General features: G+C 63.7%; 2 protein-coding genes and 1 long non-coding RNA gene across 4 annotated transcripts; 1 reads left to right on the top strand and 2 right to left on the bottom strand.

Annotated features, from left to right (window-relative positions):
• Positions 1-5,099: 5,099 nt before the first annotated feature.
• INS (insulin) lies at positions 5,100-7,416 on the bottom strand. The gene is made up of 3 exons (XM_033119578.1): positions 7,343-7,416; positions 5,827-6,030; positions 5,100-5,272 (listed from the first exon to the last, which is right to left on the bottom strand). Exons 1-3 carry the CDS (start codon positions 7,362-7,364, stop codon positions 5,127-5,129), a joined length of 372 nt encoding a protein of 123 aa, XP_032975469.1. The 5' UTR covers positions 7,365-7,416; the 3' UTR covers positions 5,100-5,126.
• Positions 7,417-8,165: 749 nt separating this feature from the next.
• Positions 8,166-15,229, bottom strand: TH (tyrosine hydroxylase). The gene is made up of 13 exons (XM_033119573.1): positions 15,118-15,229; positions 13,526-13,738; positions 12,496-12,670; positions 12,092-12,177; positions 11,789-11,856; positions 11,483-11,533; positions 11,003-11,148; positions 10,774-10,909; positions 10,469-10,538; positions 9,957-10,013; positions 9,678-9,773; positions 9,291-9,424; positions 8,166-8,526 (listed from the first exon to the last, which is right to left on the bottom strand). The coding sequence occupies exons 1-13, from the start codon at positions 15,205-15,207 to the stop codon at positions 8,367-8,369; spliced, it is 1,482 nt and encodes a 493-aa protein (XP_032975464.1). The 5' UTR covers positions 15,208-15,229; the 3' UTR covers positions 8,166-8,366.
• On the top strand, positions 12,131-14,557 carry LOC117030023 (uncharacterized). 2 transcript variants are annotated; one of them, XR_004424323.1, is made up of 4 exons: positions 12,131-12,209; positions 12,477-12,601; positions 13,125-13,287; positions 14,276-14,557. It is a non-coding gene; the product is annotated as an uncharacterized LOC117030023 (long non-coding RNA). The 2 variants fall into 2 exon arrangements; XR_004424322.1 differs by lacking the exon at positions 14,276-14,557 and adding an exon at positions 13,541-13,613.
• Positions 15,230-24,151: the final 8,922 nt, after the last annotated feature.

A 24,151-nucleotide genomic window follows, 5' to 3' on the forward strand; every position in this document is an offset into this window, starting at 1 on the left:
ATCAGTCCCTGTGTTCTCCAGGCCTCAGCCTTCCCCTTCCTTTTGGCTGGAGCCGGCTCATGCCCAGCCATGGGGAAAGGCCTCGGGGACGCCAGCTCTGTGCGGGCACAGTAGCCATATGACTCCAGAGAGGAGAGCATGGGCTTGACCCATAGCCATCCCTGGGTGGGTTTTTATCCCTAGTAGTGACAGCCCAGTGTGGACTCGCTCTCAAGATCAAGGCGTCTCCTCCAGGAAGCCTCCCAGCTTGCCCGTCTGGCCTCTTCTGATCTGAGCTGATTGTGCAGCTGGAGCTGAGGTTGGGGGTGCCCCTGCCCTCCCTCCCTGTGTCTCAGGCAGCTCTCCCTCCCACCTAGAGCCAGGCCTCTCTGCTCCCTCCTTCCCCACAGCTGAGCTGGGGTTAGGGAAGCACCCCCTGCGGGTGACAGGGCCATCCCACTCTCCAGGTCTCGAGGAAGGAAGCCCACCTTCCACTGTCTCCTCATCCCTGCCCCTTGAAGCTGTCTTGGACAGGCTGAGCGTGTCAGACCTCAAGAGGGTGCCAGGAAGGGCCCAGGAGGGCCACAGAGGGCCAGGGAGGCCACAGAGGGCCAGGGAGGGCCAGGTATTGCCGGTGACGACCAGGGCTGCATGTTCCCCAGGTTCGTCTCCTCCAGCTGCATTCTTGCCTCCGTATGGACTGACCCCCAGAACCTGAGGCCCAGAGAGCGGAGGGCATTTCCAAGGTCCCCAGAAGTGGGCCTTGGGTGTGGGAGGGGCAGGCAGGTGGCCCTGAGTGAGGCCAGGTTGGCACCGGGCCAGTTCTGAAGTGAGGATGGACTTTGAAGAACAGAAGTGTGTGCTTTGGGTCGCAGCGTGAGTGGCCACATGCTGGCCGGGCTGCTGGGCGCCAGCTCTGTTTTCCAAAAACACAGATGGGCTGGGAAGGGCGTCAGCGTGAGGCCGGTGGAATGTGGCCCCCAGGTTCTGATGGCTCAGCAGCCTGGTCCACAGGGGGACCAGTGCCCGGAGGGTGGGGGTGAGGGTTGAGCCTTGGGAACAGCCCAAGCCCAGCTTCTGGGGACAGCCTCAGGGGCCTGTCCATGGAACCCTGGAAATCATCCGGGGGTCTGCAGGTCTGGGGTGGGGTCCCCCAAAAGCAGCAGATGGGCAGGAGATGGGCAGTCTGAACTGAGGTGGGGTGCGGCTGGCAGGCCCCCCGGGGCAGAAGGTGAGCTGAGGCCCCGAGGGCTGTAGGCCGGCCGGGTGCTCGGAGCCAGCACAGCCTGACTGGGCCGCAGGGTACGACGGGAGGCCCTCCATGGATCTCCACTTTCGAAGGAATCTGCCTCGCTGTTCCTGCACGTCAGCCAGAAACAATAACGCCAGGGAGGGGGTACGGAGCAGGGGGCCGGCGCCCCACCACCTGGTTTGCTGTCTTTGCAGTCGCTGGACCCCCACACATTCTTTCTAGAATTGACCTCTCGCCTGTCCGCACTGGTTGGGGAGGTGGGCAGATGGGGGTGGACATGGGAAAGAACTAACTGATCCAGCTGAACCCCTGCCTGAGGCCTCCTGGGCCTGGGGTCCCCGTCCCCCTAGCCGCACCCCCTCATTCGAGCCTTCTGGCTTGAGTGGCTGAGGTGGCTACAGGCAGAGTAAGGGACCTCCTGGCCTGACAGTGACAACTATCCCCCAGCCTCAGTTTCCCCGGGGCCCTGGGGAACCTCAGCAAAGCCTCCGGTGGGGCCTGGGTGCCTGGCCCTTCTCCTGCCTCGGTTTGCTCAGCCATAATGTGGGGATGCTGGGGGAAGTCACCCCTAAGGCTCTCCCAGGTCTCTGATTCTGGGGGCCTGTGTGTCAGGTTATCACTGGGGACTTTCCCAGGCTGTTGGGGACCCAGCACGTTTGTCCAGCTGCTCCCCCAAAAAGCCTGGGCCCGTGAGAGGCTGGGTGGGGCTTGACTGGGGGGCTGAGACCTTGGACAGCCTCTCTCCTTCCTAAGCTTCCAGAATCCAGAGTGGTCAGCCCCTCAGGCATCCCCAGAACCCCTTGTGAGTGCTGGCAGGTGGGCAGCAGACCCTGCAGAGAGGCCACCTCCCAGAATAGCCGCTCCAGAGCAAGGGGAGTGCAACAAAACTGGGGTTCTCATGCCCTCTGCTGGTCTCATCTGTAAATAGCCACTCTGGCCACCTTTCCGTATGTGACCAAGTGCCCACCCAGCAAAGCTGCCATGCACTGGGGTCCCAGCCCTGCCTGGGTCTGGGGACAGACTCCCCAAGAAGGGGACACAGGTGTCCCCTCTTCACAGCCTAGTTGGACAGACACCTGAAGCCTTAGCCCTGCCGGGGGCCCTTTTCCAGCAGCTTAGGCCCCTGCTTCCTCGTCGAACTCCCTCTCCCCCAGCCGGCACCCCTCAGGCACCAGGCCCTCCAGGGCGGGGGGGCCGGACCCGGCATCCCTGCGTCCGCCTCCCGTGCCCCTCAGGGTCTGTTCAGGCCAGGAGAACAGTGAGGATGGTAAATATTTACTGCCAGCAGAAGGCAAATACTGCACAATCTGCCCGGTGCGGATGCCAGTCCCCCCGTGCCAGGAGCAGAGTGTCCACACTGGCAGTATGCTCTCGGTGTGTGGGCACCAGAGGGACAGACCCGGACCCTGGCCTCAGCCTCCCCAGTAGCAGCACGGGTGCAACAGCGCCCACCCCACGGGGTACGTGCGACGGTGGGAGAGGCGTGAATGTAAGCAAGTGGGATATGTGCATGGGGCGGCACTCGGTGATGTCCCCTGTGAGATCCCAGCCTTTTGGGGACCCAGCAGGGTCAGGGGGCCTTTGGAAGCAGCTGTTCCTCCACCTCCCACTGCCCTTGGCTGGGGGACACTTGGACCCCCACTCCCCATGCCAGGGGGACACACAAGGATGGACACGGTTGACAGCCACTGCCAGCCCCCATGGGCAAGTGCAACCCAGTTCCAAGGGCAGGCAGGGTCTGAGGACACAGGAGGACTGTCCTCCTGATTCCCAGAAGGGGCGGAGCACGGGCCTGGACAGACAGTAGGGCCAAGGCCTGTGGGTGACCTAGAGGCTCCAGGAAGTCAGGCATCTGGGGTTCAGAGCCTAGGGTCTGACCTCACCTCTGCCACCGGTGACCTTGGGCAGCCACTCTCCCTGCCTCATCTGTGCCAGGAGCATGGAGTCTCCCACCCGCCGTTTTCAAGAAGAGCCATGGGGGTCATGGGGTCCAAGGGACCGGCGGGAGAGGCACAGGTGGAGGGTCTAGGGTCTTGGGGGGAGGGGAGGCAGGCCCCCAGTCCAGGCAGGGAGCCGAGGGTGGTGTCATATCGTGACCGAGTTTCTTGGGTGTGGAGAAGTCCCTGGCACCACTCTGGCCCAGCCACACTATGAGTCCTGCAAGCTGGGATGGCCCACGTGCCCTTGGACCCCAAAGGGCTCCTGCTCCGCCTCCACGGACTTTGCTGGCACGAGGGGAGAAAAGCCCCTGGGTCCTCCCCGGGATCTCGCTGGTGAACAGGCCTGCCAGGACCGAGGCTGGACCAGCGGCGGCCCCACGGGCAGCCTGACCCCAGCCAGCCCGCTTCCCATCCCAGCTGCACCTGGCCCGGCCAGTGGGCGCTCACGTACCTCAACTCCTGCAGACACCCCTTTCTCTACTGGGGCTGATGGGCACGCCTGGATGTGCCCACAGGCAATCCCCGCTGACCCCAGCCTCTTCCTCCTCCTCCTTTTCCGGGTCCAGTGTCCGGCCGTCCACCCACCTGCTCAGCCCTGGCCTCCGCTCCAGGGGCGGGGCCAGCTGGGGGCCTGAAACATCGCCTTCGGTGGGGTGTCGATGTGGTCACGGTGGGAGCGACCTGGGAGGGGGGCCATGGGGCCATCAGGAAGCCGGCTCAGGCGGCTGGGCCCCCAGCAGGAGGGGCTGCTTCTGACTCCCAGGCCACCCTGAGTGGTCTGCAGCCATCGGGGCCCAGGCCTGGGTGGAACCTTCAGGGAAGGTGCAGATTGGTTTGGCCTGGGCTGCCGGCAGGCTGGCCCGACCTTGGTGTGGCCAGGGTCACCCTCTGACCTCCCAGGCCGTGGCCAGCCCTGGCAGTCCTGGGCTCTCTGGCGTGCCAGCTGGTAGCCTAGGTGGGGTGCCTGATGGAGCCACCCTGGGCTGTGGTGGTTGCTGACAAGGAGCAGTGTCAGGATCCCTGAAGACCTGGACCTCAGTGACCTAGTCCTCAGGCCCTGATGGCACTTCTGAGCGTGACCGCTGGGTGTGGGGCTGCATAGTGAGGGGCAGTGGGGAGACCTGGCCCCATCCCTGATCCTGTGGGCGGCAGCGTTTAGGGGGTCACAGCCAGGATGCACTGAGCACTGGCCCCCAGTCCCTGCCCACTGCCTACGACAGCCCGAGTCTGTCCCCCAGCTCAGGGGTGCTGTCCAACCTCCCCTGATTCCTTCAGGGCGCCAGTGGGGTCCTCTGGCTGGATCTGTGCTGGGGGCTGGGGACACTGAGAAAGACCCAGCATGGGCAGCCTGTCGTGCCCCCGCTGTGTCCCCTCTGTATCCCCTCTGTGTAAGACCACCCTCCCCTGCCCAGCCTCTTCCCTCCAAGGGCTTCCATCAGAAATAGCCCTAACAGCAGGTCCCAGCCGAGCTACTGGGGAGAAATTGCTGGAATGGCCTCATTCTCTTTCCTGGAAAAGCTCTCTGGCGGCCCTGAGAGCTCAGGGCTTCTGAGCTAGAGGTGTCAGCTCCCAGCCAGCCCCCCAGGCCCTTGCCTCACAGAGACCCCTACAGCCCTTCTCTGTCCTGCCCTGAAGTAGCCAGGGGACCATGGGTCCTTCCCGTGCCCCAGGGTAGGGGACCGCTGGCAGCCAAGAAGGGCTCTCCAGCTGGGAGGCACTGCCACTTGCCTGTGGGCACCCAGTGAGCGTAGAGAAAGTTCAGAGGGGCCAGTGCAGAGAGAACAGAGAATGGGGAATCGGGGAGGGCCCCCCACGGCAGTCATGGCCCAGGCAGGTGAGCCAGCATGTGCCTCGCCAGCCCTCGGCATACAGAAAAACAGCACCGAGCTCATTCAAGGACTTTATTAGATCACTTGGGGTGCAGGGAGCAGAAGGCTAGGGGCGCAGGCCCCCGTCTAGTTGCAGTAGTTCTCCAGCTGGTAGAGGGAGCAGATGCTCGTGCAGCACTGGTCCACAATGCCTCGCTTCTGCGGGGGTCCCTCCAGGGCCAAGGACTGCAGGCCCCCTGCGCCTGGACCCCCGCCCAGCTCCACCTGCCCCGCTGCCCGAAGGAGACACGGGACCGGCAGTCAACGGCACGCAGTGGCCCTCTGCCCTCAAGCCCCGCACAGCCCTGGGGAGGGCGGGAGCCCAGGGCATCCGCCCCTGCATCCTGCCGCTGTCCCCCAAGGCAGTGCCATTGTGGGAACCTGAACAGGTGTCCCCAGGCTTGCCCCGCACCCCTCGCAGCCCACCCCAGCCCCCAGGACTGGGCCCTGCCCCGCTGCCCTGAGGGCGCCGCACTGCCCTCACCCTTATGTCACCCCAAGACAGTCAGCGCCCAGGACCCGACCCACGCCAGGAAATGCCCCCTGGAGCTGCCGTTGTCAGGAGGGGACGAGCAGGAGGGGTCGTTTATTTGAGCAGGAGGAGGTGGGGTGAGAAGGGGGGGCTGGGCAGGGGTGTCATCAGGGCTGAGCCCCCGAGGCCGACACTGACCAGGGAGCTGGTCACTTCTGGGATGTGACCAAGGGGATGTCATCTCCTTTACAAAGTTCTGCCTGACTGTCCCCCGGTGCCAGCGGGGCAGGGTGGGGGCCCGCACAGCAGACTTACCCTGTGGGTCCTCCACCTCTCGGCGGGCCTTGGGCGTGTAGAAGAAGCCACGCTCCCCACACACCAGGTACAACGCCTCCACCAGGTGGGAGCCGCACAGGTGCTGGTTGACGAAGGCCTGGGCAGGGGCAGGTGTCCAGAGGGCCAGCAGGGCCAGCAGGGGCAGGAGGCGCATCCACAGGGCCATGGCTGGGTGTCGATGACCTGGGGACAGGCAGAGTTGCAGCCAGATGGGGCCTGTGCCCTGCCGGGGACCCCCACCCAGTACCCACGCCCAGGTGCTCTAAGGGAGGAGCCCACTTCCTGTAGAGCTTGGGCCTGGGACCCCGATGCCCTGGACCCCAGTGGGGCAGCCCCCCACCCAGGCTGACGCGGAGCACCCCGGAACAGACCGCCTGCTGACAGCCTCAGAATGCCGCCGGTCTGGAGGGCTGGGGGCTGCTGGGCACTGCCGGTTTTATAACCCCCCACCCAGTGCCAGCCCCCTAGAGCCTCGGGGGTGGCAGATGGCCTGGGGCTGAGGTTGCAGCTTCTGCATCATTTCCCTGGTACCAGGGACGTCGCCTTGTCGTCAGCGCCTCTCGGACCACCAGGGCCATTAGAGTCTTAACGAGGCCTGATGACTCAGCTGTCCCACTCGCAGCTGGGGGCAAATGTCTCCCACACCCGGGAGCACAGCCGTGTTTTCCACATTAGTCCTGGGAGCTGGGGGACGGGCGTCCTGCGAGGGGCACTCTTCCTGTCCCAGCCTCGGACCCTGGGCCACCGTTCGTCATCTGTCCTCAAGGCCCTCATGGATGGTCTGGGCCATGGAGAGGGACGGTGAGGGACGTCTCTTCTTTGCTCACAGCCCCACTCCCACCCCATCCCACTCCAGCATAACAGCCTCCTGGGGTGCTGCAGGGAGGGCCCGACTTGGGGCCCAGCAGCCGTGAGACCCCCAGGCTGGCCTCTGACTCCCACTTTCAGTGTGAGGGCAGAAGCGCCTCTCTGTGGTCTGGCCACAAGACTCCGTGCACACGGCCCCACGTGTCCCAACCAGCCCCATCTCCCAGTGCTGACCCCTTTCAGGCCTGGCCCCAAGACCCCATCGACTCCTCAGCTGCCATACGGGCTAAGCCCCTGTGGTGCGCCCCCCCAGCCCCCTGGACAGTCATGGAGGGGGTGGAGGAACCGCCCTCCCGCCCTGGCCGCCCCTAACCCTCTGGCACCAGGGGACCCAGGCTGAGACTTCTTTCCAGGACGTCATGGTGCCCCATGGCCTCTGCAACCAGAGAAGACCTAGAGGCCCCCTTGAGAGGGATGTGCAGGGCAGGAGGCTGGACGGGGGTGGGCCCAGGTGGAGAGGCAGGGCCCGGGGCTGGGAGGGCTAGAGGGAGACAAGGCCGGCCATCAGCCTTTCCCCAGTGTCTCTGTGGGGCTCCCAGCCTTCAGAAACACCCCTAGCTGGGGCCTCACTGGCAGAAGGGACTCAAGAGCAGGAGGGCCGAACACAGTGAAGGTGCTTGAGGCACACCTGATAGAAGGACACCTCCCATGGAAGGCTGAGGTAGGAGGCTTTACCCAGGAGGGCCTTGACGGATGAGTAGGAGTTTACCAGGACGGACATCCTGAGTTTAGAGCCAGGGCCCTGGTGGGTGAGTGGCAGGTATGGCTGGAGGGCGTGAGCAGGGCCTGGAAGATGGGCTGGCATCGCACCCCACCCTGCAGGAAGTAAGGAGCCAGGCTGCTCCCAGTGGGTGGCAGGCAGGCTGCTCCTCCATAGGCCGGGGCAGGGTGGGGAAGGGGCACCAGCCTTAGACAATGCGGGGTCTCTGATGGAAGGTCAAGCCCAGACCCCTCGAGTGAGCTTGGGGGCATCTTACAAAGCGCAGAATCCAGCCCCCCACCCACCTTGCTGGGGAGACTGAGGCCCAGAGGGGTCACCTGGGAAGCAGCTCAACTGAGCTCTCCATCAGCACTTGTTTTAGGAAACGTTCCCAGGTCCTGCTCTGGGTGGGGCGGGCAGCGGGGACTAGAGGCAGCTGTGCCTCCACCTGCTCACGGGCTGGCCCCCTGGAGCCCTGTCCTAGTGGAGCTTGGACACCACACCTCCAATCGGCACAGTGGGGAGCCCTGCCCCAGCCCCTGACTCCCAGCCCCGGGGGGGGGGGGGGGGGGGGCTCCCATCTGGCCTGGAGGAGGAGGCCAAGGAGAGGCTTCTGAGCAAGGCGGCGGGGCGGGGGGGGGGGGGGGGGGGATGAGGGCCCAGGCCTGCAGGGGGCACAGACGCGGATGCCAGGCAGGCGCTCAGGGCTTTTTTCTTTTATTAAGACTGTGAGGAGGCAGCACAGAGCATGGCGGCCAGCGTGGGGGGGAGACGCGGACAGGCAGATCTCAGAAGCGGCAGTGCCAGGGGCCCTCGGTCGGGAGGGTCTGTGGGGGACTCTTGGGGTGCTGTGACCCAGCCCCCCATGTGAGCAGGGGTCGGGGGAGGCTGGGGAAGGGCTGGGAGACCCTGGGCCGGCCCACGAGGGCCCACGGGGTCGTGCCCGGCGCTCCTAGCCGATGGCACTCAGAGCGTGGGTGAGGGTATGCAGCTCGTCCTGGACGCCCTCCAGGGAGCGACGGAGGGCGCGGGGACTGTCCAGCACGTCGATGCTTAGCGTGTACGGGTCGAACTTCACAGAGAAGGGGCGCTGGATGCGGGAGGCGTAGCTCCTGGGGAGGGGCCAGCAGGGACCCTCAGTCACCCTGTGGGGACTCCGGGGCTTTGGGGGGACAGGGAGGAGGTGGGGCAGCCTGGGGCAGGGTCGCGGCCTCCAGGACACCCCATCCCTTCCTCGTTCTCCCCGAGGCCCAGTCAGCCAGGCCTCCTCCTCCAGGAAGCCTTCCCACACCGTGGGTCCTGGAGAGTGAGTCCCAGCTACAGCTCTGTCCTCAAGTTTGTGTGTGGGACCCAGCCCTCCCCTCCTTTCCATTCCAGGAATACCACCCCTAAACCTGAGTTTCTCCTGTGAAGACAGGAGATTGGCTGGAAAATCAGGCCCTTTCCCAGGTCAGAGGTAGGGTGTGTCAGGCTCTGCCCTCCTTCCCTGGATGGCCCTGGCCATGGCACCCCCAGCACCCAGCCTTGGGAACTCCCTGCTCCCTGCAGACCCCCCAGGCTCCCCTCCCCTGACCCCCTCCTCCATCCCACCCCATGGACCCTGCGGTCCAGAGGGTAGGAGCTGGGAAGAACCCCACACATTCTTCTTACGAAGGTCAGACTCTGACTCCTGAAAGCCTGGCCTTCACCTTGCCTTGACCCGGCCACCAGCCCCTCAGGTCTCCACCTTCCCAGACTTTTGGGGAGTGCTGTTGTGGGAGAGGTGTTGTGACCCAGGTTTTCTCCTCTGTGAAACGGGTTCACAGGCCCAGCCTGCCCACTGGCTCCCCCCGTTTGGGGGCATCGTGGGGATAGCCTTGGCCTGGCAGCAGCCCACCTGAGCTTGTCTTTGGCATCGCTGAAACTCTCAGACACGAAGTACACAGACTGGTACGTCTGGTCCTGGTAGGGCTGCACGGCCACAGCGTCGGGGTCGAAGGCTCGGATCTCGGGCTCCTCAGAAAGGGAGTGCTGGCGGGAGGCCACACAGGGTCACAGCGCCCATGGGGCTGGAGCAGGTGGCCCCACTTCACCGTGGCTCCGGGTGTGGACTCACAACCTCCTCTGTCTGGAGGCCTGGGTACCATGTGGGTGGGATGGGGCCCAGACAAGCTTTCCCCGCCCTCCTGGCCGGCCCCTTGATCCAGCCTCCTGGGAGGCCTGAATCCAGGAGGCACGGCGAGGACACCCTCCCCACTGAGGGCTGCTGCAGAGAGGGTCTCACCAGGAGCTCCCCGTAGGAGGACAACAGCCCAGCGCCATAGGCCTTCAGTGCTCCGTCCTGCTTGCATAGCCCAAACTCCACCGTGAACCAGTACAGCTGGGGGGATAGCCGCAGGGTTGGCGACAGACCGCTGCCCCCACCCCAGGGCACCACCCACCCAGGCAGAGAGGGCCAGGCTCCAAGGGCGGTCACAGTGGGAGGGTGACACCCCCTGGACAGCAGCAGAGGCCTCAGCCCAGCAGGTGGCCTTGCTCCCGGCCCCGCAGTGTGGGAACCCACCGTGGACAGCTTCTCAATTTCCTCATCCGAGGCTCCTAAGGATGCCAGGCCGATGTCCTGTGGGGGGAGGAGAAGGCGACGGGGTGGGGTTGTCAGCTGCCCTTGCCTGGGCGCTGGGGGTGTCAGCAGCCCCTCAGGGATCAACTCTCTGCTGTTCCTAGGGGGCCAGCAGGTGGCAGCACAGGCCGCGGGAATCCACCCAGCTTGTCCCCTCCACAAGGTGACTTGGGCTGACTCTTGGGAAAGGATCCCATCGTTTTTTATAAGGCGGTCGTCCCAAACGGGATGGAGCCCAGCCATCCCTCTATTCCCGACAGTGTCCTCTCCTGACGTCTCCGGGGCCCAAGCGGACACCGTTCGCCTTGAAGGGGCGCAGGCACGGTGCTGGGAACCCATCGGCTCAGGGGCAGGCAGCGTCCCTCGCTGGCATGTCAAGCCCCACCAGCCCCAGGCCTGGGGCCACAGCCCCTCCGTTGACCCCCGGCTCCTGGCCGATGACCTGGAGGACACACCTGGGAGAACTGGGCGAAGGTGCGGTCAGCCAGCATGGGCACGTGTCCCAGCAGCTCATGGCAGCAGTCCCTGTGTTGGGGCAGGACAGCGGGCTGGGGCTGGGGCTGTGGGTGGGGGTGGGGGTGGGGCTGTGGGTAGGGGTGGGGCTGGGGCTGGGTGTCCTCAGTAGGCTGCCCGCACCCTCCCTCAGTCCTCCCCTGGGGGCCGGGCCCTCTGCTTGTTGGTGGGCTTCCTCCACCGCCGCCGTGTGCTGGGCTGGGCGTGGTGGGCTGGGCGTGCGGCCCACAACGGCCAGCACACTCACGGCTCTGGGGAGTGCATGGGCGAGGAGGCATGGCGGATGTACTGGGTACACTGGAACACTCGGAAGGCCAGGCTGGCCAGGAAGTCCCGGGCGGACAGCAGGCCAGCCACGGGCCGCAGCTGGAAGCCCGTGCGCTCTGCAAGGGCCATGGGGGTGGTCAGCGTGCCAGACAGGTGGGGGGTGGCCACAGGGCTGGTCATCCCCGAGCCCTCCCGTCTGGGGGCCGCACCCTTCAGGAAGCGGGAGACGTCCTCCAGCTGGGGGATGTTGTCTGCCTGATAACCACAGGAACGCTCCAGCAGCTCGAAAGCCTCCAGGTGCTCCCGGCAGGCGTGGGTGGCGTAGAGGCCCCTGAGAGTGGTGTACACTTCCTTCCTGCGGGCAGGGGGCGGGCGCTCAGGCCTCCTGGAGTAGCCCCTTCTGGTGGTCACTCTGCTCTGCCCCTCCTGGCCTGTCGCCCTCGGCCACTGGGAGGGGCCTTTGCCTGTGATTTGGGGATTCCAGGGGACCAGGTGGGGGTCAGCAGCCCTCAGCTCCCTGGGACAACCCAGCCACTGGCCGCCTTTCCTTCCAGGCCTACGTCTGGGGCCTCTGGAATTACCTCCCCCACTTTTCTTCGTCTGCTAGAGGCTACCACCCTCGCGCACGTCCCCAGGGCCTTCCTTATCCCGGCCTCTGCCCCTCCCCAGATGCTGTCACAGGGTCTCACCAGGTGGCAATTTCCTCGGCTGTGTACTCCACACGGGGAATAGGGTCTCCGCTGTGGAGGCATCAGAGTCAGTCAGGGGACGGTGTGGAGGCCTGGCCAGCTGTGTGGTCTCTGCAAGTTCCCTAACCGTTCTGTGCCTCGATTTCCTTGGCTGTGACTTGGGGACTCCAGGTCACATGATGACCACAGTTAAAGTGAAGGTGGTGGTATTGATGACAAAGACATCCCTCCCTGTGCCCTCCCAGGTGTGGTGTGAGGCTGCAGGACGGGATCCGACCCTGGCTGAGGCCCCAGCGCGGTCCTTACTGTTTGTACTGGAAGGCTATTTCGGCAATCAGCTTCCTGCGCTGGCGGTACACCTGGTCCGAGAAGCCCTGACGGCAGAGGACACACTGTCAGGGGGCTGGCCTGCTGCTGTCTCAGCCCCTCCCCTTCCCAGTATCCCAGACGTGGCTTGTAACGTGGCCAGCCAGGCCTCAGTGGTTCTGCCAGGAGCCGGACGGACACCCCGCCCGGGGTCAGCCTGGGGGACCACATCCACCGCCCCCTCCGCAGGCACAGGAGGCCGGGGGGGTGGGGACCAGGAGGTCAGCGGGGGCACCAGCTCACCGGGTGATCCAAGTCCAGGTCAGGGTCAAACTTGGTGACCAGGTGGTGACACTTGTCCAGCTCGGAAACTTTCCTTGGGAACCAGACTTCATGGAGGACGGGAGGAAGGGGGAGCTGGGTGAGCACTGGCCTGTGGAGGGCGTGGCCCACCCCGGGATGGGCCCCCCCAGACAGCCTGGGGGGCGGCGGGAGGTGGCCGGGGACTGTGACAGCCAGAGGGGGGGTGGCCCCGGAGGTTCCCCAGGCCCGGACACATGTGGAGAAGAACAGGGGTCCGGAGCCAGCAGGGAGGAGATGCCCCCAGCCGGACTTCCTGGTCCCTTCAGGGTTCCCCTGTGGGAGCCTCTGCACCCCCATGTCTCAAGGTCATGGCGTTGCTCTCAAGGACAGAGGAACAGCCTCACCCTTGTTTTCCCCGGCACCACGCACGTCCTCTGCCACCCGGCGCACGGAGCTGAGCAGGGAGGGCAGGTCGGCACTGGGCACCTCGCAGCGCACAAAGTACTCCAGGTGGGGGCCTCCAGCCCGCGGCCTCTGGGTGGGCCTGGTCTCCAGGTGGTGGATTTGGGCTTCGAAGGTCTTAGGGAGCCGAACAGGTGAGGGGGGAGATGAGGGAGGGGTGAAGCACGTGCCCTGGGTCAGCTGGCCTTGGACGTTTGCAGCCAGACCCAGGTCAGACTCCCTCTTGGGAAGGGTTTACAGCTGGGAAATTGGGTTTCATCTAGTTTGTCTAATAGCAGTTGTCACAGCGGTCCCCTTGACCCAGTGTTCTGGGTGGTGCCGTCTGTGGGTCGTGTGGCCACACAGTCTGACTTCCCAGCCGCTAGTTAGAAGGTCCCACCATCCTTGGTGGCCTCATCCAGGCCCACAGGCCACACCCAGAGCTGGGGGTGGGCCCTGGATCTCACTGGGGTGAGGTCAGGAGGCTCAGACAACCGCTGAGTGACACTGAGCACTCAGGGGGCTGGCAGGAAGGGTCTGCTTCACTACCAGCTCCTGTCACCCAGCAACGAGGGTGCGTTGGTCTCCACAGCTCTGGAGCCACGCAGTCATCGCAGGAGCTTGAGAGGAATCTGGCTGTAATGTCATTTGGGCACCTGTGCTGGGGGCCGGTCTCCTGCCTGTTGGCCTGGTGTGGCCAGAGCAGCCCCTGCAGTCAGCCTGCCACGTTAGCCAGCCGGAGCCCATGGGGACAGGTGGGTATGAGGGACCCTGCCCTCAGCTGCCCTGTTGGGAGCCATGCTCAGTCACCCCACATGCAAGATGGTGGGCGTGGGGAGTGGATAGGGGCCTCAGGGAATCCCTAAGAACCTGAGGGGTGTGCTGAGGGGCTGTGGGGGCGCCAGGGCTCCTGGGACCCCTCCCTCGTGGCTCTCGGTGCTTCTGTGTCTCCCGCCCGCACCGGCCCCCATGGGCCCCCACTGCTGCTCTCACCTCAAACACCTTCAGGGCACGGGACAGGGAAGAGGACTTGGTGCCCCGCAGCGTGAAGAGCAGGGTCAGCAGGGCTTTTCCGTCCCTCTCCTCGCACGCCCCGGCCCCCAGGGGCTCCCCAGGCTCCAAGGAGGCGGCCATGGCCTCTGCCTTCTCCCGCTCCTTGCGTGCATCCTCGATGAGACTCTGCCTCCGCCCGATGAAGCGTGGGGACTGTGGGCACAGGGTACCCCCAGTCACCCCGGCTCTGGGACTCTGACCGGCCAGGTCAGCTGCATCATAGAGCGCCTGCTGTATCCTCTGGAGGGGCCTGCATGCCCAGCCTGGCTGGGCCTGCTGGGGCACAACCTAAGCCCAGGCCTCCTGACACCGTGGGGGCTGCACCATGGCACCAAGATGCTGCTGCCTGTCGCCAGGCCCAGCCCTAAGTGGATTAGGTGACAGGGAACAGTGACTCAGAGCTGCCCCCTGGCCCTCAGATGGATGACGGCCAGAGCCCAGGGAGGGCCAGTGAGCATGGTGCCTGGCTGCCTGGCAAGGAGCTGCTCCCACCTGGTCCCCATGCCCTCTCCAGCCTCTCCGTAGAGTGACCTGTCCTCATGGTCCCTCCTGGCCCTTCTCCATGGTGCAGAGACGTGTGGCCACACTTCCTCTCCATCGGGACACAGGTGCCCTTGTCTCCAGCCTGTCCTGGAGACTGTGAGTCTCTGGGGTCAGCATGTCCGAACCCCCTCACCCTGCCACACACAGAGACCCCAAGGCCTGGACGGAGGAGGAGCTCATGTCTGGGGCCTATCCCTCGGAGCTGAACTTCCAAGAAGGTTCTGGTGGCCTCGGGTTTGGAACATGGTGGGGGGCAGGTGCCAGGAAGGCCTTCTCGGAGCCCCTACTCGACCTCGGGGTGTGGACAGAGCCAGGGCCGCAGCCCCAGGCTGGGAGGACCCCTGGACCTCCACAGGGGGCTCGACCCCATAAGGCCCCAGGGAGGTACCTGCAGGCTAAATTCCTGGAGTACTCAAACCACATTCTCATTAAAGGCCTAAAAACAAAAGCCCGTGTTAAGTGTGTGGGGGCTGGATGATTCCGGGGCATCCCTGAGGATGAACTGAAATCCCCCTTTCCGGGCTGAGAAGCTCCCCATTATTGTTTCCTGGAGGGGCCGCCCCAGTGGGTCTGCCCAGCACACATCCCCTTCGATGCAGGGCTCCCAAGGGGCAACACCCTGGGGACAGTCCTGGGTGGTCGGGAGGCGCAGGGGTGCTGGGCAGGTGCACTGGGACAGGCAATCACGCATGGGACCCGCGTGCAGGGCAGGTAGGTGGGCCAGGATGTGTGGGACTCGCCCCAGCGCCCAGATGACCCTTTGGCTCCGGCTGGCATGTCCCAGCAGAATCAGGGCCTGCACCACTGTTTGATCAGCTACCCCCACCATGAGCTGCTACCAGGGCCACCGGGTCCAGATGACACCCAGGCCCAGGGTTTGCCCACCCAGCCTGGGCAGAGGTGCTTGCTGCCCGGACTCCACTGTGGACTGGGGACAGCCCTGGGCTTCCAGTCCTTTCTGGCGAGCGGGCGCCAGCCTGTCCTCTTACCATGATGGCCTCAGCCTGCTTGGCGTCCAGCTCCGAGACTGCCCTGCGGAAGCCCTTGGCCTGCGGCGTGGCGGCGTTGGGAGTGGGCATGACGCCGGCGAGGTCTGAGGTCCGGAGCTCCTCTCCACAGCCCTCTGCCAGGCAGCCTTTTATAGGCTGAGCTGACGTCAGAGCCCCTCCGGGTCCCTCACCTCCCACCTCCTTTGCATCCCTCTCCTGCCTGCTGCCGCCTGAGGGAGGCGGGGAGGGCGACGTGGGAGAAAGGGCTCTGTCCCATTAAATCTAATTGCCTCCACTGTCGCCGGCACCCAGGCAGGGGCGGCCGGCCCTCGGTCTGAATCATCGCAGCTCCCGCGGGCGTGCTCTGCGGGGCTGGGGACAGCTGGAGACCCCTCAGCCCCGCGCCCCAAGCGGGGTGATGCAAGGATTGGCACTCCGGGGGGGCATAGGATACACCCTGCACCTTGGAGCACGTGTCAGAAGCCAAGGAGACACCCAGGCTCCAACTTTGGATGTGGGGAGGCCATCTGCTTTTCTAGAAGACTTCACCAACAGGGTCCCTCGGTGTGTTTCCATTAGATGCCGTCAGCAGAAGTGTTACCCGCCTCCACCCCAGACCCCTGTGCCCAGATGCCCAGGCACGTCCAGCAGGACCCAGAATGTTCCAGAAGGGCCCATCCGTCCCCAGTGGAGGGGGACGGGATCTGGGGACAGGGATGTGTCTAACAATTGCCCATCTCAGTGCTGCATGGCCCAGCTGCCCTGGGCTGCAGCCCAAGCCCCTCGCCGCCCACTGCTAGCCCCCAGCGTCCCCTGAAGGCCCTCTGACCACTTCTTTGGGGGGCATACCCATCCCTGAGTGCCGAGGGCCCTGGGTCCCCGCTCCCCTTCTCCTCACTGGAGCTCCCACTAGGCCCCCAGCCCCGGCTTCCGCTGGCCCCTGGCACAATGGGGCTTCCAGGGCACTTGAGGACAGCCCACCCAGAGTTCCTCCTGAGTTCCAGGCAGAGTTCACACGCTGGTATCACCTCCCCCGCCCCAGGAGACCAGGGGACGGGATGGCTTTGGGCAAAGGCCTGAGGACGTTCTGGCTGTGGCACCACCCACAGTTCCAAGCCCACAGGGAAAGGTCTCCTCTCACGAGCAAAGGCCCTCGCAGAGGGGACCCTGGGTGTCATGGGTTCAGCAGGGATGCTAGGCCAGAGCCCTCAAGGAAGTGGCTGTGTGGGGAGCGGGCAGGGCCTGGAGCGGGCGTGCCCTATGTGCAGCCCCTGGAGACGGGCTTCCGTGTCCAGCAGCCCAGGGGGACGTACTGGACACAGCAGAAGCCAGAGCCCTGGACTCTACCCCTCGGCCCTGCAGGTCCAGCCCTGGCTGGTCACCGTGTCACCTCAGTCTACCTCCCCGGCCCCGCCCAGGCTCCAGGCACTGCCCGGTCTCAATCACAGCTGCCCCCCACACTCTCCTCTTGGACCTTCCCCAAAAGTGGTCTGACCACAGCAACCCCTTGCCCCACAGCCTTCCGTGGCTCCCCCGGGCCCTCTGGGAGGAGCCTGAGCGCTGTCAGTGTGAAGGAAACCACATCCCCCACTTACCCTGCTCATCTTCTCACCCAACCACTTCCACTTCCTCCTCCGTGAGCGTTTGGGGCTTTAGAATACCCAGTTTGAAACCCCACTCTTCACCCCCTGTTTCTCCTGGTGACTCCTGTACATCCCACAGAACCCAGCTCAGCCACCACTCACTCTTCAAAGCCTGCTCCCCCGTGCCCCTGATACTAGCCTCCCCTTCCTCTGCTCTCCTCCTGGCTTTGCCTCCTCCCCTGAACACTCCGAGGCAGGAACAGCTGCCTCCGGTGCCTGGTACAGACCCGGCTGGCTCCTCTCCTAGACTCTGGGGCCCTAGAGAACAGGTCTCAGTGGCTTCTGCCTCCAGGGCCTGGCCGAGAGGAGGTCTTCCACAGGGATGGGGCCCTAAAGGGCCCTGTCTGCCTAGAGACCCCCAGCACTGAGGGCGGGGCTGGGCTCTCCACTAGGGGCCTGACAGGGAGACTGTGGGCTTCCACTGCCCCAGGCTGCAGCTGACCCACTGGTCCCCATGGTTGCCGGTGGCCCAGCCTCCAGGCCTGCAGAAGCTCTGGACAGGCGCCCTGCCCCCTTGGGCTCTCACCCGCCCCCTCCAGGGAGGACTACTGAGGACCCTGAGTGACATGGGTCCAGCCCTGCCATGGCCTGCCGTTTGCTCAAAGGGGGCACAGGGCCGGGGGCTGACATATCCGTTAAATACCGCAGAGGAGGGGGGCCTCTGCCGTGTGGATTTAATCTTTCCGCAAATGTCTCCTGCTGACACAATATTGTTTTTTAATTCCTTTTCTACCTGAGCCAGAGGGGAGCTGGGTGGGAGCTAAGCTTTCTCAATTCTCTCCTGGGGCCAGGCGACCCCCACCAGGCCGAAGCCAGTGGACGCCCTTTGAGGTGAGCTGGCCTCTCTGGCCTCCAGCCCCACACCAACCAGCCATCCATTCACGTGCCCATCTGTCTGTGTGTCCTGGAGAGCCTTTCCCATATGATCCAGGGCTGGCTGACCATGCCGGGAAGGGAACTGGGCCCCTGTGTGCACAGAAGTGCTCCCTGGTCCTCCAGCCTTGCCCCCACACGTGCTGCGCCCCTTCTCCACCCCAGATGGCCAGGGGTCCGGGGAGGACCCCCAAGTCTGCCTGGCCAGCATCCTCTCCTGACTTGGCCCCTCATCTCCCCTTCCCACCCGAGAGTCCCCTCCATTCTGGACCTCCTGGGCACCCTCAGAGGGTGAGCTGCAGTGTCTGCCTCCACAGCTGGGGCATTTATGGACCCATTCCACAGATGGGAAGACTGAGTGAGTGAGCTTTCTGGGTCATGCCTCCAGTCTTGCCCAATTCCTGAGACATGGTTATTTCAGTGGCCGGGTAGAGTCTGTGCCTGGGGATAGAGGTGGCCCAGGGCCCCAGGCAGAAAGCACAGACATAGAACGGGCTGATGCTGCCAGCGTACCCCGGTCTGGAGTGGGCAGGGACCTCAAAAGGGGGGCTGGCCTGGAATGGGTTCTTGGTAGGAAGCGTAGGAGAGGCCCAGGGGGGTGGGCATTGGGGTGATTAGGGGGAGGGGCTTCGGCCAGGGTTCCCACAGCCCTTCCCCCACGTCTGCTCTGGGCTGAGACCAGACCTGGCCAGATCCCCCAGTCCCCACCTCCCTCACTCGGCCTCTCACCCTCTTGCCTGCACCCCTCCCTGGTACGCCCCCTCCCCTCACAGTCACACTGAATAATTACAGCCCTGCGTGCCGTGTAATTAGGAGGTACTGAGTCCAGTCGGCTCTCTCAACAGCCTTTTCCGTGGGAGGGCTGCAGGGGACTCAGTGCCCGTAATGACAGTATGCCCACCCCTGGTATCGGGACAGGGCGCCTGGTGCGGGGCAAGGGCCGCGCAGGCCACATTCATTGCTGGCTTCATGGCCGCAGGGCCCATTCCAAGTCCTTGGGGCTGCTCCCCGGTTTTCGTCTTTATCCACTGGGGAACCCAGCCCCTCCTGTCCTGCCATAACCCACGCCCACGGGAGGGGCCCAGAGACAAGCTGCAGAGGGGGGCCTAGGAGGGCCCCACCATCAGAAATCACATACAGTCAGGGAAGGCGCTCCCCGGCAGTCTGGGGGTCAGAGGTCACTTCCATGTAACGAGCAGGGTGAAGGTCTTTGTCACCAGTTGTGTCCTGGGAAAGGCACACATCTGTGTCTCACAGACACACACACACACACACACACACACACACACAGAGCCCACCTGACCAGGTCTACCCCACACTTCTGTTCACAGCCCCCAGAACCCAGAGCACTGAGCCCGGAGCCTGGAACCAGCATCTCCTCTCACCAGGAGACAAGCCTGTATGGACACATACATGCACAAGTCTGGGGATTTAAAGGCACTCAGAACGTCACGTCACCCGGGGTCGCCCATCCCTGGGCCCATGGTTCCCCACCGGGTGCTGCAGGGGCTGTGAGGCCTGCCTCCAGCCCTGCACCCCCCACCCTCCCACCCCTTCCTGGAGGTGCTCCATAGGCCCTGCAGAGAGAACACCCCCACCTGGGGGGTTAAGGGACAGAGGCCCCACCTAGACTGCCCCAGGCCTGGTGCCCAGGCCTTCTCTTGCAGCCCCTAGCATTTGAGGGGTGGAGAAGGACTCACCCACCTTCCCCCGAGCTGGAAGAAGGCCCAAGATGCCCTGACACGTGGCTCTGTCATAGCTGAAATGTCAGAGCAATTAGCCCTAACGAGGCCATCGGATGGAGCCCAGCAGCAGGGCGAGAACGCGGGCAGAGAGTATCGACAAGTGAGACCAGGCCGGCGCCGGTCGGTCGATGGTTTGCACTCAGGGATAATTGTTTGGAAGCCAGACCTGCAGGAGAGCGACAGTGGAGCGGGCCACATCCCCCCACCTCCACCCCTTCTCAGAGAGCGCCCACTCCCACCCTCACTTGGGGCCTCCTTGCTCCCTTCACCTGACTGAATCCTGCCAGACCCTCAGGCCTGGTGGCCGCCGCCCCCTCCTCCAGGCAGACCTCCTTCTTGCCTTCTCTTTGAGCTCCCTTTCTGCCAGAGTTGACCCCTTGTGGGTGGGAGTTGCCCTTGGTGGGAGGCTGGGCCCCTGACTCAGTGCTGGAGGCCCACCATTGGGGGGCAGGGAAGGGGTCCTGGCTTCGTCGTTTCACCCCTCAGTGGGGCACCAGAGATTGGCACTCTCAGACCTCCGTAAAGCTCTCCGCACCTTCCCCAAGGGCCTCCATCCTCGGGTCCTTTCAGTGGATCTGTCCAGCACTAGGCATGGGGCAGGCCAGGCTGGTCTCCACTGTGCGGAGATGGAAGGGACCATGCAGCAAGGCCAACTGCGTGGGTCCAGATCCGCCCCAGAGGCAGGGAGTGTCTGAGAGATTCAAAATCACCAAGGGAAAGGGCCAGGAGTGTTGCTCCCAGGTGAGAGGAACCAGATGGCCAGAGGGCCCCGTAGGACCAAGCAGCGGGGGGTTAGGGGAAAGGCAGAGGAAGGGACAGGGTGGAGGGTCAGGACATAGAGGCCTCGAACGCCCTGGCCAATGAGAGGTCTCGTAGCCCCCGATGACCAGCTGTTCACCTGGGGGAAGGGCAGATGTCCCCAACCCTCCGAGCACCCCAAATCTCAAAGCATCCCCTTGACTGCCCACATGCCTTCAGCAGGCAGAATGACAACCTCACATCAGGCTGAGGGAGCAGAGGTTTAGGGTGGAAGGGCCACCCCACACCTGGAGACCCGCACCCCAGACATGGTGATCCAGGAGCTGAGATGCTGGAATTGCCAAAAGCAGCCATGGCGGGTTCAGAGCCCAGGGCTGGGAGCTCCACCTGTCGCTTTATTGGTTTATGTGTGTGTGTGTGTGTGTGTGTAGACATGTGTACAGTGTGTGAGTGCACATGCATGTGACTATGTGTGTACATGTGCGAACATGTATACACATGTGTGTAAATGTGTGTGCACGTGTGAACGTGTGTGTGAGTGTGCACATGAGCATGTGTGAATGTATGTGAGCCTGTCTGTGCAAGTGTGTGCCTGTGGTTTGCGGTCGGGGCTCAGAAGGCCTAACTGGCCCTGGTAGGTGACACATAGGGTGACCTCTGGCGCCATGTCCCTCACACAATGACATGGCCAAGGCTGAGGGTTCCTGCCAGGTGCTTTTGATTCCTGGGGTCCCTCTCCAGACCCCCGCCTCCCCCCAGTCCAGTGACTCAGCCTGACCGCCCCCTCCCCTGGCTCTCTCAGTGTCTGACAACTTAGCCTGGAGAAAAGCAATAAGAACGACATTCAGTTCTCATTAGTCACTCACGGCAGCTGTGTTTTGACAGCCATCAGGTCTAATTGCAAGACCAGTCCCCCCTCCACTCAGCCGGGGTGCCACGAGCCTGGGTCCCAGTCACCTGTCCCTGTGACAGGGAGGTGCCACTGCTCTGAGCTCCCGGGACTCTTGTCCTCACCCTGAGACCCCCTTCCCGACCTACGGGACAGCCTGGCTTCCAGCATCTGACATTCCCCTCATTGTGAGACTATATGGTTCTGGGTTGCATTAGCAGAGGTGTAGTTGCCAAAAGCCGGGAGGGGACAGCCTTTCTCTGCTCAGTGTGGGCCAGACCATGCCAGCTGAACATCCGGGCAGACAGTGTGTGATCCTTGAGGCTCCGGGCTCCACGTCACATGGCTGTCCCAGCCGTCCTGTGCCTCCCTGGCCCTCCTTGGCCCTGCCCACTGGAAAAGACAAGCAGGGCCAGCCACCTGCACCCCGGCCCACAGTTGGCCTCCTCAGTGGATTCTGCACCTTTGCCTGCAGCCGGCTAGAACCAAGGCCCCTTTGGGTCCCACCCACCCTGTCTGTCCAGCCCGCCTCACCGTCTTTCCGCTTGGCGGGGAGGGCTGAGCCGCCCCTGCCTCCTGGGTGCTGTCAGTTCAGTGAGGCACGGGAGCTGCTCTAAAGTCCCACCATGGCCCCACACCAGTGTCTTCAGGACATCATGGTGGTGGCAACTTTCACCCCTGCTGGAACAAGGGACCCCAGGAAGCACTCTGACCCTGCAGGAGACTCAGTGACACTGCGGGTACAGCGAGTCCGTCAATGTCTCTCTTTTCTACCATCTGTCCTGAGACACACTTTGCTCCCTCTGGCTCTGTAAGCCCAGAGCTGGACACCAGAGCACCAGGAGCCGAGTGCAATGTACAGGGAGAGAAGTTAAGGCACAGAGAGGGGGTGACCTTCTGGCGGGCCCTGGCTCTCCACGTCTGACAGCGTCACCCCGCCCCTGCCCTCCCACCCCCACCGTGCAGGGCAGGACCTTTGTGTACAAGTGGGGAAACTGAGGCTCAGAGAGAAACCGTATGTGCTGCCATCAGACAGTGAGCGAGGAGCCGTGCTAGTTCCCCTCCCCCGCTGGGATGTTCTGGAAGCAGCATTTTCCCTGGGGCTGTTCGTCACACCCTCTGCCACCCTTCCCTTCCTGGTCTGGCCCTGAGGTGTGCTCCCCCGGCTCTGGCTTCTCAGCCTCCTCCCGCAGGGCCTCCCCGCACTCCTGCAGCTGGCATCCTTCTCAGGAACTTGGGGGGCTAAAAGAAGAACCCCCAGCCCAGAGAGACCTGGCAGCTGCAGTCCTCTGAACTCTGCCCAGGTGCCTGGCCCAGGTCTCAGGCAGGAGGGAGACATGGCACAAGCATTCCAGGTGCCTTCCGCTAATCCTGGGGCTCAGATGAGCCCCTGCCCCCAGCTGACATTTCCAGGCTGTGCCCTGCCGACCGGCTTGCCGTGACATTTAAACAGGGCTCATCTGTGATTACATATTTTTGATGACTTTGGGGCCCCAGATGAGCTCAGCTGACACCTCGCTGGCCGCCTGGATCCCAAGCTTGTTTTTAATAAACTCGTCCCCGCTGGGCTGACTCCCTCCTCCGTGGTCTCCACCTGGAACAGACTGAGAACTATGCCCAGGTTTTCCTGGGGATGCTGGATGGGGCCTTGGTTTCTCTACTAGGGCTGGTCCCAAGAGCTGGGCCCCCAAAGTGAGGCTGTAGCTCCATCTCCTCACCTGGCCCCCCAGGGAAGGTTCCATGGGGGTCAGGAGAGGCCTGCTGCATTCGTTCACCTACCTGCAAGCCGTTCATTCGTTTGTTCGTTCTTCCCTTCATTCATTCACCCAGCTAGCATTTCCCGGGGTGCCCTTTGAAAATGACAGGGCCCCACCCCTGGAGAATCTCATAATTGGTGAGAGAGACCCATGGGAGGTCCCCACAATGCTAGTGAGAACCGTCCATGGCCTCCAACCCCACCTGGGAGGCCACTGGGACCAGCCTCAGGCTGAGTGCTGAGTTAGGAGTGGGGGGCAGGGAGACCCCAGCACTCTCCAGGGAGAGGCCAGTGGTCGCACCACTGGACAAGGGTGCAGGGAAATGAGGCGAGAATGGTGGCACTCTGGTGCACGCCCCTCACCCCCAGGTCTCTGGGAAAGGGTTCCAAACTCTGGCAAGGTCCCCCGATTTGGGAGCCTGGGGAGCCCTACACAGGTGAGGGTGTCCTCTGGGCCTTGCCTCTCTGTCCCACTGCTTCCCTAGGGGAAGAAAAGCAGCCTGGAACAAAGCAGCCTCAGGGAAACTGCCACTGGGGGAGGCAACGTAACTGCCCAGGAGGGAGAGGGAATGGGGGATCCTCACCCCATGTAGTCAGGCTGGGAGTGAGGGGACCAGGCATGGAGCAAGGAAGGGAGGAGAATGCAGGCAGGGCGTCCCTGGTGGCCGGGGTCTGCGAGCTGGGGACCCTGCTCTCTCACTGTGGCTTGGGTTCCTTCTGGCCGGGGTCCCTCAGCCAGCTCCTGGGCCAGGCAGAGCCCCTAATCCCACACAGCGCTCCCCTCCTCTGACCTCCTGGGGAGACCACCACACAGGCAGGGGGCCCAGGCCCTCCCTGTTCCCTGGACAGCTGCAACTTTCATTTCTCTGTGTGACTCACTAAGTAAAGTGCTTCCTTTACGAGCATAGAGGGAGTTCATGGAAGCGCCCGGCCCTTCTGTTGCACCAGTGCCTGCAGGGCGGACCCCACGCGGCTATTAAATGAACAAAGAAAAGTTCAGGGGGCAGTTGGGCTGAAGGTCCAAGACGGGGTGAACCCACAGGCCTCCCACCTGCTCCAGCCCAGCCTCCCTTCTCAGCACCCCAACACCCAGCTCCCTTCCCCCGGGGGCAGGGGAGCTCCTAGGTCCCTCAGGATGGCCCCAGTGCCTCTGCTGGCTCAGCTGTCCCCTGCCATGTCCCCTATACCCACCCTCCCCATTCCAACCGCTCTTCATATTATTGATTTTCAAAAATAGTTATTTATTTTTTAAAATTGTGGTAAAATATACATAAATAACATAAAATTTCCCATCTTAACCACTCGAAGTATATAGTTCAGGCACTAAGCACATTCATATTGTTGTAAAACCGTCACCACCATCCACCGC

Source organism: Rhinolophus ferrumequinum, chromosome 11 (assembly GCF_004115265.2).
Source record: "Rhinolophus ferrumequinum isolate MPI-CBG mRhiFer1 chromosome 11, mRhiFer1_v1.p, whole genome shotgun sequence".
Lineage (NCBI taxonomy): Eukaryota > Metazoa > Chordata > Mammalia > Chiroptera > Rhinolophidae > Rhinolophus > Rhinolophus ferrumequinum.